Source organism: Branchiostoma lanceolatum, chromosome 8, assembly GCF_035083965.1.
Source record: "Branchiostoma lanceolatum isolate klBraLanc5 chromosome 8, klBraLanc5.hap2, whole genome shotgun sequence".
In the NCBI taxonomy this organism is placed as follows: domain Eukaryota; kingdom Metazoa; phylum Chordata; class Leptocardii; order Amphioxiformes; family Branchiostomatidae; genus Branchiostoma; species Branchiostoma lanceolatum.
In genome coordinates this window covers 8874192-8890114 of record NC_089729.1, presented here as the reverse complement: position 1 = coordinate 8890114, position 15923 = coordinate 8874192, and the positions used below count along the sequence as shown (strand labels likewise).

At 43.1% G+C, this 15923-nt stretch overlaps 2 protein-coding genes across 2 annotated transcripts; both read right to left on the bottom strand.

The window, feature by feature from the left end:
- Nucleotides 1-144: 144 nt before the first annotated feature.
- LOC136439705 (uncharacterized) lies at nt 145-7943 on the bottom strand. Its single transcript, XM_066435243.1, has 7 exons — nt 7783-7943; nt 5026-5213; nt 3840-3911; nt 3072-3220; nt 2422-2545; nt 1879-1954; nt 145-1515 (listed from the first exon to the last, which is right to left on the bottom strand). The coding sequence occupies exons 2-7, from the start codon at nt 5176-5178 to the stop codon at nt 1358-1360; spliced, it is 732 nt and encodes a 243-aa protein (XP_066291340.1). The 5' UTR covers nt 5179-5213; nt 7783-7943; the 3' UTR covers nt 145-1357.
- Nucleotides 7944-8353: 410 nt separating this feature from the next.
- LOC136439706 (transmembrane protein 176B-like) lies at nt 8354-14634 on the bottom strand. Its single transcript, XM_066435246.1, has 7 exons — nt 14502-14634; nt 12672-12847; nt 12316-12390; nt 10605-10759; nt 10061-10187; nt 9323-9386; nt 8354-8975 (listed from the first exon to the last, which is right to left on the bottom strand). The coding sequence occupies exons 2-7, from the start codon at nt 12822-12824 to the stop codon at nt 8836-8838; spliced, it is 714 nt and encodes a 237-aa protein (XP_066291343.1). The 5' UTR covers nt 12825-12847; nt 14502-14634; the 3' UTR covers nt 8354-8835.
- Nucleotides 14635-15923: the final 1289 nt, after the last annotated feature.

The window sequence follows — 15923 nt, the reverse complement described above, 5'->3', positions numbered from 1 at the left end:
CGCTTGTTTGTTGTATATATCATTGTGAAAGTCGCTGTACTTTGTTGTGTCGCTAAAGATTACCACTAATGATAAATGACTGTTCTGACACCCTCCTTAACCTTATGATCTACCCGCCCTAGCTAGATTGAACAACACGAGTGATGCAGGCAAACCTTCGTCTTTATTCTGGTTAGTTCGTCAGTATCAGTCCTTATATATGTCCACTTTGACTTACGTAAGTAAGACTCAGGTTTGTAATTAAACTTGTGCAGCTGAAAGATACCATATCAGTGCCTGCAAATACGTTGCGACCAAGACTAAAGAAAAAAAACGGGTCGATGACGATGGTACGACAGACTGTCATCGTTATCCAATCACATCAAAGCACATGTCATACATTATGCTCTGTACAGATACAGTTGTACATTTAGACCGGTTATGATTGGGACTGCTAGAGTAATGACTAAGGCACATCGAACTCTCATCCTCTGTGAAGGCAAACTTTTCAATGGCGTAGAAGTTAGTCTCTAGCTCCGAACATTGGTGATGACATATAATATATATATATGACCAATATCCAATTTTCTCCTCTTCTTTCTTTTTCATTCCATATATAATGTTTCGGAGGTACTATATATGTAACGTTACATATGGAGAAAAACTATGTGGCAGTTACACCTGGTATTAGAAAAATACATTTGCAGATTATTTGTATCTTTCTACCTTAGTCCTTTCTGTACGATTCTGCCCACACGTAGTGCTGCACTAATGATAGATGTGATTTAATTTGAAACGGCAAATATATTGAGAGGTGTACAGCAGGTAAGAAGGCAAGGAATATCGCTCGTTGATGTCGCACTATCGGCCAATCGAGATTTTCAAGGTTAGAAAAATAAACGACAAGATAAGAAACCAGATTATCCAGAGTAATCATCTTCTAGAATTCTGTCCTAAATGTACATTCAGCAACAAAAAGCTTTGACTCTATTTATAATGATCTCTAATGAATCTTGGTTTCTGTGGCTGGCATACATAAGTCAAGAAAAAAACTTTAAGCACTTCTATATAACGTTAAAGCTTGGCTTCTGCAGTTGCAGTTTGTTAGAAAAGGCTCTGAGTACTCTCCAAGCAGAGGAGTGGTTCCGGCTTTGACGTGTTTTTAGGCGTTTTGTCGGGCTTTCTACTTTGTCATGTTGTTGTTTTCTTACTAAACCACATTTAGTGAGACAAAAACGCCTACAAACAAGTCAAAAACCAGCCGGAAGTCCGAACCACTCCTCTACTTGGAAAGTAGCTCTGAGCACTTCTATATAGATGCTGGCTCCTGTGGCCTTTAAAGGCACAATGACCGACGTGCCATGATGGTGTGCAGGCCTTAGACAGGCTGACACTTCACAGCTTGGTCGGCGGGAGTTGGGTTCTGTTCCCCGGCAGGGTACGGCGGGTTCTGTTGGCCAGGCGGCGGCAGGTAGGCCGGGGGAGGCCCGTCCAGCGGCTGGGGGTACCCGGCCTGGGGATAGGCACCCGGCATCGCTGTAAGAAAGAAACGTGTTCCCGTAAGAAATTGCTATCTCATGTGGAGTGAGATGAACACGGTACCAGTGAAGACAATCGCTGACATTGGAAGACAGTTGTTAAGATTAAAGTTAGAAAGAGTGGTTTTAACGCAGTGGATTTCTAGAGAATACAAAATCTCCTTTAAGAAATATGATGAGATAGAGTGGCGTTGGGTGAGATGAATTGTATTCCTTCTAGCAAATGGATACAACAGCGTTAGGACTGAATTTTATCACCTGTGGATGTAGCCATCATGTCCCTATTCATTTTCAAGTACTTTGTTCTGAACTAAAAAGGCGACATGACAATTCAGTACTGGGTATGCATGACTTCCGTTACCTGGGTTGTTGACGGTGCCAGGCATCTGGGCGTACGGCAGGTTGGACGGCTGCATGATCACCACACTCGGACCCGGCTAGAACAACAGACTGGTCATTAGGTAGGTGAAGAAACATTCTCATATCATCTAACGTTCATATCGTGTGTATAGGGCACGGTATTGGAAGGCAGAGCCCATCCATCTCCTTCTACCGCTTTTCACCTCACGAACGGCAGTCAGGTACTCATCTAAAGTCTGGGTGAAGTGAGGAAAGTTGCGTCTCTTTCCGAAGGACACAACGTCTAGCTAGCCAGGAATCGAATTCGTGACTTCTCGATCTCGTGTCCGATAGCCTAGTCGCTCGGCCATTCGACGACACAATATGATCTTATGAAAATACTATGTCAGTGTGCAGTGATGCCATTTTCCTGTCATTCTACTGTAGGCAAAAACCTAAGAACACACGAACAACTCAACAAACAAACAAACGGACACACCGAAAACAAAACCTCCAACAACCAACCAACCAACCAACCAACCAACCAACCAACCAACCGACCCACCTGCTGGTCGCAGCAGGAGCAGCCGACCACACAGCCGAAGATGGAGGAAACGAAACACAGGACCATCTCCAGCAGCCCTAGCGCCAGGCAGGTGTAGTGCAGGGCGATCATGGTCGAGCAGGACCTGTGAGAAGAGACAGAAATGTGAAAGATATAACCATCATCTTTTCAGTACGATCCCTGGCTATTCTAAAATACATGTAGTAACCGTACCGCCAAATAATGATTTACACAAGCGCCATATACAATAGTGGCGAAATGGCTTACTATGGTAGAATAAACTCAGATTAACTTTCTCCTTGCCGTCTAGCCCATAACCAATACAAATTTGATGCCAAATTGCTACTTAGCAGGCTGCAGGCTAAGACAACCAGTCCTTGCAATATACTGATATTTGAAATGTTTGATTGATTGATTTCTTTGGCTGTAAAAAAAGTACAGCCAGGGCTACCAAACTAGTTAACTAGCCTCAGGATATTGCAAAGGGTTAGCCCTGGTAACCGAACAATATACAAAATTCAATACAAACTTTCACAAAACACATTGAGACGTTTACGACTAAAATACATATGAAGGCATAAACAAAACACAAGACTAACATGCAGAAAAATGTTAACTGTTGAAGGAAGGAAAGAAAGCAGATATCATACAAATACACAATGTTGTCAAAGGCATTCGAAAAGGACTGCTGTAGGTCCACCACGAAAAAACATGCCCATGTCACCGCCGTGCCGGACACGCAGACTTGGGCCAGCGCCACGAAAATGCCGATGATGCTCAAAGTCAGGAAGGCTGGGGTCTGAGGAACAGATACAGAACAGTGTATCAGAAGTCACATATATTTTGTTATGGAGCCAAGACACCGATGACTGTGTAAGACATGAAAGCCGAGAAGAAGATAGCAATTAGTTTGTTTTACACCAGTGTTGTTAGTAGTCGGCTCCGATACGATGCGAAATAAACAAAATAGAAGCTACAATGACAACCTTGGCGAACAAACTAACATCATATCTGTTTTGATAATATTTAACTGCGATCACTACAGAAAGGTCCATCTTGTTCCCACACAAGAATTTGAAACTAGAATCTTTAAAGAAATAGTTATGGATAACACATGACTACAATTGCACTTTGTTTAGAATATCGTTATGTATTTGTCAGTTAATATCCTCTCGGTGTATAAGGCCGGTCCCATCTCTGTTTCTATGGCCCTTGGGGTACAACAGGGCTAGTTCATCGGTAGGTGAGTGTGTTCAACTCTCCTGCTCTTTATTATAACTGATGATCGCTAAGCAGAGAACTTCAGCAATAAGTCTTAACTTCTTAATCAATTCTTTAGTATGACCCGGCCGGGGTTTGAACCGACCTTCCGCAACTTTATTTAGAATAGCGTTATGGACACGTCTAAAGTAACTTACAAATCCGGTAGGGGCGCCCTCCCGGTTGAAGTTCCTCCCGGCCATGATGCCCATGACTCCTGTTATGACCGTCTGGAGAAACGGGAAAATGTCGAATCAAATTCTCCATATTCAGTGAACGTATTTCGCCTACAGCACAGAGAAAGCTTAGAGGGACCTTGTAACAAAAACATTCAAAGTTTATGGTCGTTAAATATGGTATTTGGGTTGTAGGTTCCAGTTTTACAAGTCGTCTACATGGATTATTGTCTGGGAAACAAGACATTTCCTTTGGTAGACCTGCTGACAGATTTGTATTCGCTAATCGGGTTTCCTCTACAAGAAGATTTTTTCTTGCACCGGTTGAAATTACTTAAAACTTCATGGATACGAATCTTAATCCCGATACGATGTACCATAATTTAATCAATTTTTACGTAGACCAAAAAAGTAGGCAGTACAAACATAGATAACTTCTTAAGTTATCCCCCAAACCAGCCAGTCGGTGAAAGCAAGAACGTAACGTAAATTTCACATTTTCAAGTCAGTATGTCAATCGCAGATAGCCGACATTCTCCATTTGACAGGTTCTGGAGGAGGCGGGTGAAAGTATGAGTGGATTGAATGGCAATGTTTTTTATTCACAACCAAGTATTTCCACGAACTGACGTTTCGTCTGTCATCATCATCATGGTGCACTGAACCTAGGTGTCAGCCATTCACTGTTAACAATGCTACCTTGATATTCAGTCACCAACCTGACGAAAGTATTCAAGGTATGTATGGATTGTTATCAACTTACAAGGTTTTAGGGGCGGGTGAAAGTATGTACGGATTGTTACGGACCGACACGCCAGTAAGGCGGTATGTCGATCGCAGGTAGCCGACATTGTCGAGGGTGATCTTTACCGTATTACTGGTCGAGTAATATTCTGAAGGAGGGGTGAAAGTATGTATGGATTGTTACGGACTTACTAGCCTGGATACCAGATCCTTCGCGCGATGCGAGACGATAACCCCTTTTGGCCGGGGAAGGCCTAGTAGGGGATAGAGTTGGCACCCGGTCTCTCTTGGCAGCCGATCGCTAATATCTACAGCGCGAGAGGTAATTAGGGGCCCGTGTCTGTGGTGGCGGGGCAAGTTGCTTCCCCTGCCAAAGGATTAGCGACTGGAGCACGGTGATCTGGTACCCAGGCTACGGACTTACGAACACGCCAGCCCAGATGGGCCCGCTGATGCGGCTGTAGTAGTCCGCCGGGAAGGCTGCGACGGCGGCGATCCCCAGCACGGCGCTGAGGGCGCCCAGGCTGGCCAGCGTCACGCCAAGCCCGAACATGGCGTGGCCGTTGTTCTTACACATGGCGGCGTACCTCGGGGTTTTATCCAACCCTAGGACTGTAAGAAAAGGCAACAGCAGTACACGTCATAGTACACATCATTCTCTTGAAATAGAAAGAGGTCGGTATAGAAAATTACCTATATACGAAAGACTTTGTAAGTATTGCAGTACAAATGCCGTGGAAGACGAAGTTCACTTTATTTTAAAATGTTCACTTCATGATATTGCACGAAATGAGTTGTCTATTCAGACCACTAAAATCTATCCGAATTTCTCTAAGCTTACAGACAAAGAAAAGACCATTCTTCTTTTAACTACCAAAAACCCACAAATTATAGAAAAGGTGGGACATAACGTCTTCCATTGCTTACAAAAGAGAAGTCAAACCCTTCACTAGTCACTAGTTATAGACAATTACGTTTGTATAGTCTAGTCTAGCCTCTTTCATACCTATTTTGTCTGTTGTTTTATGTATGTTGTTTGCAATAAGCCTTCGGGCAGGAATTTGCAATAAACTTATTATTAACAGATACTTCCATTCATTTTTGTTCCTCGCCATGGCAATGAATGGTACTTTCCTCATTCATCATCATCAACCTCGGGGGTTTCTCCAACCCTAGGACTGTCGGAGGATTTCGTGATGTCAATAAAAAAAGGCAGTAAAAGGCAGTACATGTCATTGTACACGTCATTAACAGGTAGAATATTATGCTTTCATTCCTTATTTTTTCCTCGTCATGATAATGAATTATACTTTATCCAACCCTCCAACCCTAGGACTGTTGGGGGATTTCGTTATGTCAATAAAAAAGTAAAAAGCAGGGAATTGCATTCATGTACACATGTAAAATATAATTCTTGCATTCCTGTCTGTTCCTCACCATGACAATTGATGATACTTTATCACACCGAAACAATTATTTCACATCATCTTACTTTTTTGAAGTGACTAAGCAATATTATTTTTGTCGTTACTTTGATACTATTGAACATATGCCAGGCGCGAGCTTTTTTTCTTTCCTTTGCTTTTTGACAGACAAGGACGACGTGGCACTGCACTCAAGTTTTTCATAACTTATTTCAACAGTGTCATGTACACAGAACAATATAACGTTACCCATTTTTACACCTGGGTAGAGTGGAGTGCCGTATTTGTGCATGTGTGTGTGATAGTCTGTGAGCAGAGGAAGAAAACAACCTGTCTGAGTGATGTAAAGGTCGCAGAGCTTTCCCGCGGAAGATTTTGTTTATGCCGCGGGAAAGGTCTGCGTAGGCGAGTGAAAGGTGTTTGATCCACAAGCTAGAGTGAAAGTGGGCAGACACAACGGCCACTACAGACGCGACAAACCGCGCTGAAGGGAGCGGGCCACGGTATGTCCGGGGGAGACGGACAAAACACAACACACCAATTCTTGACACTGTCCATATAATATGATTTCCTTGCCTTGCCTTGTTTGTGTTACAGACCAATTTGCAGAAGTAAACGTCTTCGGTCAAAAGGGAAAAGTACCCCCTTAAGAGAACACTTAAGTGAATGCCGGTACCGCTCTGTTTTTGCCTGACGCAGCAGCCAAAACACCTGCCCAGCAGAATGCAATTATGGCTCCAGGTGAAAGAATGCAGACCAATTGTGTTGCGTGCACAGTTTTCTCACAGAGTTTCAAGGTACAAACACTCATGTTTATACATGTACATGTTTGCAGTGGTGGTAGAGGGAATAAACGTTCTGTTTGTTTGTTTGTTTGTTTGTTGTACAAGACGCTACTTTCGCAGCATTAGGTAACCTACTGTGCCGCACGTATGTCGTCACCTGTGTGGCATAGGTTCAGAACTCACAAGGTTGAGCACCCATCTTTATTCCCGAAATGTGTGACTAAGTTCGACGTCTTTTACAAGACAACAAGTAAAAGTAAGCCCTGCAGCAGTCGCCATGGCTAGATGTGTGTGAAATGCACCAGGTAAGATGCGTCGGCCATCTTGATTGCTACCCTCAAGCGGATCACAACATCAGTGACACCGCACTGAATACCCAATTACATCTGTTCTACTCCTAGTTACAATCATGTAACATTTCGAAGATTACGCGGTCAAATGCTTCCCATTAAACGTCTCCACTGTTGAAACTGTTTACAATAGAAAATGCAGCCACTCCTCAGAGGCCCAACCCTTCCATGGCATGATGAGAACGAGATCAATGTGGCGGGTGTCTGAACAAACAAGTCATTTGCTTGTCTGCGAGTTTACAAGTGTCGCAGGGTTGGACCGCTACAACGGTTAAATGCAGGCTAGGAAAACTACAATCTGTGAGCCACGATTAGAGAATATGAAGCAATATCATATAGGGTTGGTGAACCGTTTCAAGTTACACTTGGACTAGGAAAACTACAATCTATGAGCCATGAATAGATCCAAGCTGTTATTTCTAAGATTGTGTACGTCAATGCCTTGGCGACGCCATAATACACTGTAAATGTTACAACATACATGTAACGTATACATGTATTTAAAAGAATACTATAGCTTTGCAAGGATAGGTGCTGCGGACACATATTGACATCACCTGAGTTTTAAGGCACAAGAAAGTATGGCAGCGAAGAACCTGAAGAGATATTACTAGACATTTACCTCAAATGAATCAGCAGCAGGTCGCTGTGGACAAACTGTCGGCCACCAGCCTGGTAGACCTGGCCCCTTGGTATGAATTTGGCAGCCGCGATATTGGAACGCCGCCTCATGTAGGGGCCGAGAGAAAATGTCAACATGCACGCAATATCACCTGTCGACCAATGGCGTTACAGGACAGTAATTCGATGTGCGCAGGTGAATATCCATATGCAAAGCAAGGTATTGCTGCCTGGTGTTGGATTACTGAAGGTCACTGGTGAGTAAGGTAGAGGCTGTACCGCCCCCTTTTCAAGGGCTCTATTTTTCTGTTACTTTTTGTCGGATTCATTTTCATGAGAAGGTGTATTGACACTAGTCTCTACCAGACTAATTACGCCTGCTATAGGGAGAATATTTGTCAGTGTTTCATTTGCAGGCTGCGTTACTCGGGCGAAATGTAATCTTCACCATGGACTGACTCTATTTTTTTGCTGCCAGTTCCTTGCATGAGAGATACGTGATCATTGGTGTTCGATTACTCACGCTTGTCGCGCACCACAAAACATTGCAATGAAACGTCCTGACGACAATAAAATGGTAAGGACTGTTTAATGACAACGAAGGATAACTTGTTCTGTGAACATGAAGATATATTATGTATTTAAGTCAAGGGTTTTGAAACAATACAGCAAGTTCCAGTATCATCCACTCGAAAAAAAAGCATTTCTACTTAAATCACTACAAGTTATGAAATACCTTACAAAGGTCTTTACCTGGTTTGTATGCAATCCTTAATCGTGGTGAAAGGTCCGGGAACGGTCGCTTAAAAAGATATTATTCTGCTAGGATAAATATTTTCTTTCACGAGAACCATGACAATTAATATCGTGATCTATGTTAGTACATGGCAAGATCATAGCTTTTTGATTTAGCTTTCCGAAACTTAAATCCAAATAGAGAGTTTAGAAACATGGGTCAAGTTCACCGTCATAACAATGTGGTTGGCTGGCACAACAAGTAAACAATACTACCACCACCACTAGCTGTTACTTCTTGTTAGGTAAGTGTGTGACCCTAGACGATCTGGGTCTTCTGTTCGCCCGGGTAAGGGGCGCTCTGCTGGGCAGGCGGCGGCAGGTAGGCTGGAGGTGCCCCGCCCGGCTGCTGCACCATGTAACCGGCCTGTGGGTAAGCGTAGGCACCCGGCGGCACTCCTGGCGACAACAAAAATGTACATTCGTCATAGCTCTTACGTGCACTAGTATGTGAAAGATATCATTCATTCGAAGGCAACACCTTCCACATAGTCCTCCACCTTTCTGCTTAGAAAACATATCAATTTCGCCAACGATAGGCACCATTTTCTTCAGTGTCTGATAGCTGCAGCGATGTGATTGTAATGATAACTTCTTATGCAGTCTACTGTTTGCCATGCTGAAACTCCTTCTACTACTGTAAGTTATCTAGCGGTTTCTGGGAGATTCTTGTGGTCTGACACGCTTGCTAAACGCCGATACACTGTAGCAATGCACATCTCCAAACATCATTAAGTAAAAGTTACCTGTGGTGACGACCATATTGGGGTTGGGAGGAGCCTGCATGAAGACGACGCCCTGGGTTTGAGGCTGGGGGATAAAAACACCGCGAAATATTTAGTTGTCAGGGTAATTTTTTATATGGCTGCTGATAAAACAAAATACAGGACAAGGCTAGCTACTAGTATCACATCCCTCTGTCATCTGCCCAGTGTCCTGGATAATCGTTTAAGTCTTCTTCATACTGAAAAAAACACACAATTAATTCTCGCATACTTTGAATTTGGCAAGTAAACTGATGAACTTCGATGGAATGAGCAACAGGCTGAATTGAACAACACAGATGTATTTTGAACTCCAACAGCTGCAAGTACGTAGCCTGGGTGCCATCCTATTTAGTTTACCTTGGCTCCCATCCTTGAGGAGGACCGACTATTATAATCTCCAAGCAGATCTATCGGTGGCTGGCAGTATTAAAAAGGCCAACCAGCCTTGCCACAAAGAGAAGATCTGCTTGGAGATTACAACTTGAGAGCGCCGGTAACCTAAATAGCATGGCACCGAGGCTAGCAAATACCTATCCATCCACTGAGGATTCCACCTAATCTCCAAGCAGATCTGACGATTGCAAAGACCGTATCCAACTGGCAAAAGGAGTTTTTATTGCAACTTAATAAAAACTCCTTTTGCTAGTTGGATACGGTCTTTGCAACCGTTAGATCTGCTTGGAGATTAGATTCCAACAGGTCCGACCATAGTCTTACCTGCGGGGCGCCGCAGTTGCAGCCGCCGACAACACAGCCGAAGATGGACGAGGCGAAACACATGACCATCTCGATGAACCCGAACGCGATGCAGGCCCAGTGCATGGAGGCGGCAGCCTGGCACCAGCTATGAGTGTCATGGAAAACACATGATATGTGATGCACGAACTTAGAATGTATGGTCTATGTAACTTTTGCTGACAGGTAACGTTCTTGTGTAAGATACCGTCGATGTAAGATAATGTACTTTTGTGCAAGATAACGTCGAAGAAGTGAAAATTCACAATAGATATATATTTGAATGACTGTTTGAGACATTGATGCTTTTGCATGAATACCAGGGTAGCCTCAGCGACTCTGTAGGCTTAAACAGTTACAATGCTAATTCACGACTATAACCTGGACTGCTATCAAGGTGTCGTGTGTCCCAAACATGTCAATACTTTACGGTGACATCAACACAGATGACAGCAACTTACAGACATGCACAGATATCAGAGAAAGAAGCGGGTATCGTGAGAAATCGGGCGAGTTGAACCAATACCTGCTGGCGGTTTCATCACGATGCCAGTTGTTGACGGCGTCGGCCACAGAGTCTATGAAGCACCATCCCATAAGGGAACCGCCCACACCGTTGATGCTCTGCTGGGCGATGGTCACGAAGATACCGACGATGCTCAGCGCCATGAAGGCCGGAATCTGGGAAAATACGTTTTAAGTATAGTTATTCATGCCAGCATCAGGATGAAACGAGATTGTGTAAGATAAAACGAGATTGTGAAATGTTCTGATCTAAAACAAGGGTTGGTCAACGATGACCTTGACGAAAAATTCAGATTATACACGACGATTGAAAATAAGAGAACAAACAACATTTGCGTAGATGTCAGTTTCAGTCAGTAATGTGCTGTGACTGTGAGCAACTAATTCCGACCTTGTAATCCTTCAACCCAGACCTTGTTTGAACAGGTTTTGGTTGGCAATACGCCCAGAAATGTTCCCACACCAAAATTGGGTGGGTGAGACAAGCAAATGTAGCTTTGACTAATAATATGTGATGGACCGTGTATCCAATACAGTCAAACCTGTATTAGCGGTCACCTTTGCATAGCGGCCACCTGCCCATAGTGGTCACTTTTTGTCGGTCCCTTGGATTTTTCCCATTGACATAAGCATTAAGAATTAGGCTATAGCGGCCACCTGTCCAACGCGGTCGCGGCCAGGCGATTTTCGGTCCCGCGAGTACAGTAACACTGCCGATAACGGTCACGGCGCGCCGGTAGAAGCCGCATCGCCACCGCACGCCGGGTTCAAAATCTTCATTTTTTCACGCAGTTATCAAATTTGTGCGGCCTCAACTGGATAGGATCATAATAAAGAAAACCAGAATGTTTTATCTTTGTTAGAAAATCCATGGTTTGACGCGAAGCCAAGTATACTAGTAGTTTTCTTCACATGGCTTGCGTTTGTACATCGTGGTAAAATTGACAATTTCTGTGCATTTCAACTGGACAAATATTACGGCAGCCTTTTGGAAAATACAACCCACACATGTACCTGATGCGGTAAGTTCGTGAAATGTTTGAATGCCGGCCCAATTTCCGTTTTCACCGGGAATTCATTCAAATTGTGCTCAAAACGTGTTTCGCGCAATTTTCAAAATGGCGCTGATACAAACTGGATAGTTAGCAGCATAAAGATCAACGGAAGACACCACTGTTACGGAGGTATAATATACTAAATGTATTTTGCTGCAAAGTATCACTAAGGATAATTACTATACCAAAAGCTTCAAAATGAATGTGGATAATACTACTATGATGTAAAATTTGGGCTGTTGCAATTTTCTGAAAAGACAAAAAGCCCTCAAAAGAGCGACCTTCTTCTGAGTACCCTATTAGCATAATGGTAGATGCTGATCAACACAAGCCACCACAAGAGACTGAGGAAAATTGTCGCCACGATTTTATGTTTGAAAACGGTCGAAAACGAACAGTAAGTGACAACTGAGCAACATGTATTTTGTTCTTAACTAGCTAGGAGTAAAAGAACAACAATCGAACTTCTAAAATGTGCCTTACCTGTTTACATGTGTACTGTACGGTGAGTAAATGTATCTCAGTGGGTACTGAAAACATTTGTCACTCGTGGTCAATTAATCGACATTTTCTCCATAGCGGCCACCTGTTCTTAGCGGCCAGTTTTGGCCAGTCCCTTGAGTGACCGCTATAGACAGGTTTGACTGTAGTACTTACGTATCCGTTAGGTCTGCCATCCTGACGGCCAAAATTCCTCCCGGCCATGATGCCCATAGATCCGGTCAGGATGACCTGGACAGGAAAACAGCATTATTTCAATAAATCAATAACCAATAAATCGATCGATCGATTGATCAATCAATCGATCAATCAACCAACTAATTAACTAACTGTTTCAATCTATTGAAGTTATATGCTGATCAACAGTGTCATGCCCACAAGTGTGCTACTGCTTATTCAACGACGACGACGACACTTTTCTTGGTCAAATGCCTGGGTAATCCTGTTTTATCACTAATTCACTGTCAGTGCCAGTGATATATTAACAGTCGGAAGAATAGATATGAACTCACAAATCCGCCTGCCCAGATCGGCGCACTGATGCGGCTGAGGCTGTCCCAGTTGAAGGCAGCGGCCGCCGCGATGCCGAGGATGACGCTGATGGAGCCCAGCACCACCAGGGTGACGCCCAGACCCAGCAGGGCCTGGCCGCTACTCTTACACATCGCGAGAAAGAGCGGAAACAATCCTACAATGTAGAATATACATAGTATATCGTTAGTTGTGCAGTTAAACGTAGCGTAGGCTTCTACACGTAAGCATAATGCAAAATATATACCATGTTTCTGTTAAGATTTTTGTGTTATATATTCATTTTGATTACAGCGCCTGTTCCATGCGTGTCTATAACGTTATATGTTTTTAATTTGAAAATTGAATAAAAAGAACGTGGAAAAACAACTATGGCATAATAAACATTCAATCTTTTAAAGGCTTTATTATTGTTGTTTCAAGAGATGGGTTGTCTTGTTTCAGAATCATGACATGCTGTATTCGTTCATCTTTTAATAAGATAGACGGCATTGTTGGAAATCTTTGCTGTACTTCCAAGCATTATAATAACGTTAAATAGAGGAGATATAATTTCCTTTTTTTCAGTCGGTCGAAAAAATATTTTCTACGTACAGCATCTGATTTGTTTTGGTCGAACAAAGAATCACGATGTGTTGGTATTAATATCACCGCTACGCTTATCATACAGCAAGCTAGGTTTCAGAAATGAAAATTAAAGCGAAGACACAAGTTTATACACACTAGAAAAGAGTCCGAGCGCGGAAGGTGTGCGTTTGTGGGAAAACGATGACACAGCAGAAACTGAGATGGAAACTGTCGTGGTGCAGAGACTGCTCGATACAGTCTATTGCCCTCTAAATAAACAGAACTGGGGGGGGGGGGGTCAAAATGGCGTCAAGGTTATTCAATGTCTTTGTCGTCCAGTCATGTGGTATTTTTTAAAACATTTTCCTAGCGTGACATATTCTTGTCAGCAACTGATTGGGCGTCTCTGGGACGAGATCTATGTCGTTGAAACCACCGCGAAGGTTCCATTTACCACACGTTTAGCAAGACCTGTGGGGGCTGCGGGTGTTTACACTTGAGGTATTCAACTGTTAGATCCAGAATGGCGCGGGAAGGTTACATTACACAGGTACAAACATGCTATTGGGGTAATCGTGTAAAAGGCTATTCTCTAACTACGCTGGCTAGCTATAGGAAGAACAGGGGACTGAATTTGGCCACCAGAGGGGAAGATTTGCCGGCTTCGGGGAAGGAAATGTTAATTAACCTTCCCGCAGACTGCTCTATCTCTTGGGATCTCCTGGTCCCCATTTTGCCGAATTCTACGACCCATACCCCCATAGGATTAAGGCCCGGTGGAGGCTATTAAAAGCTCGTGTGAGGTGCTACAGTTGCTTTTCAGACCTTTAGATTACTTGCCTACCTGTCTAAATGCCTAGACGAGGTGGTCCCTCTGTAGATTACTTACGTAGATATGATCTAGTGGGTAGGTATTGACCAGTAAATAAGCAACACCGGGCTGATTTCCACCTGCCGTTGCATCAAATGTATCAAACCCTCGCCAAGTTAAGTTTGCAGACAACAGGTAATGACGATAGAGACGTTACTGGTAATCTCCTAGGACGATTTTGTTCGAGACAGTGGGCGTCGTGGCCTCTTTTTTTTTCAAAATGGGCGTCGGCCCAACAGGATACAAAGACAGAACATGTATTTCATACACTGCGCACCTTTCCAGCGACAAAAATTGCGGAATTCTACGCGAACAAAACATCTTATACTCAAATCTAGGCTATCAGTAACTGACGAAGGCGTTGACTACGAACCTGTATCTGTATCCTTCTCAAGAGCTCGAGAGACAGGCACACTTCACTTGTATGCGGCTCGTCAAATCCCCATAAACAGCACCTGGCGTACAGAACCTGCCGCGGCCTGGTACAACAATCGCGTCATGCGACCTGTAGCGCAGACCTTGCACGCCATTCCATGCATAACGGGGATCGGGTTTCCTCTGTTGTGTAGGGGCCTTGTTGATTTGATTATCATGATGACATGCGAAGAAACTTGAAAAGTTTGGTCCCCCAAAAGTTTGCCTTGATTGTGAAATAAGTTGAAAGAACAAAAAAGTATGAAATTATAGATTCTTCATTTTTTGTTCTTTCACATCATCTCTGACTTTGGAAAGGACTTTGTCATTCTACGACAAGAGTGTCCGTTTTCCTTTTTCTTTCTTTTTGCAATTTACGGTGTGTATTTGCTTATTTTGTAGCTGTTTTGTACGATTACAGTATAGCCGTTTTGGAAACAGACGAAAATTGATGCGCGCGCGGATGTCATCCACATAATCGAATTAACTTGGCCTTACCACAGCTCTCAAGGCTAGGACATGTAACCGTTTTTGCACCTTTCTAAATTAAGCTGGAAATCGCCGCATATCTGCGTCTATGAAACCATAAAAATTTAATGTAATTTCCTATATCCAACACAATAAAACCCTAGAAGGCAGTGATGTGGAATCACAGGTAATTTGGTAACAGTCTCCAAGCAGATATTAGGTTTGGCCCAGTATTTTACGCTTTTTGCGACGTTTTGTCCGCGTTCTAGTTCCGCATAAACGGGAACGGGTTTTCTGTGCGTGAAAAATTTGCACGCGAAACTTGAGCTTTTTAGCTATAGCACACATTGTTACAATATATGCGGCAGTACTAGGAAAACATGCTGTTTAAGTTTCTCTAAATTGTTGTGGCTAAAGAAGAATATAACATACCACAATAGTGATAAAAGTAAGCCACCAAAATGGTGTGTTCTCATAATAGAATGTAGAAAACAGACCAAAGATCCCAAAATTACATCCTTACCTGCATACGGTGCCCATTTCCAGTCCTCTACAGAAGATTCAGTCTGCCGTTCAAACAAAGGAAGGCTCTGGCACTCCTCATGTCTGGGTTCAGAGTTTTTTCCTGACTTGGAGGCCAATCAGACTGTCTCTGGAGAAGGGGCTATCATTTCTCTGAGCACCATCATCCGGAAAATCCAATGATTCCGGTGGAAAGTGGACCTTTGCCACTACTTGATGGTTTATTTGACAATTTCTGTCATTTAGTTTGAGCTAAATTGCCATTACCCAAAATATAATATCATAACTCCCCTTTTCTAGTTTTTTTTAAAGTGCTGCTGCACGAGAATTTCGCATTTTCACAACAAGAAAATGGCTGACATGCCAGCAAAGGACAAAATGATACATTAAA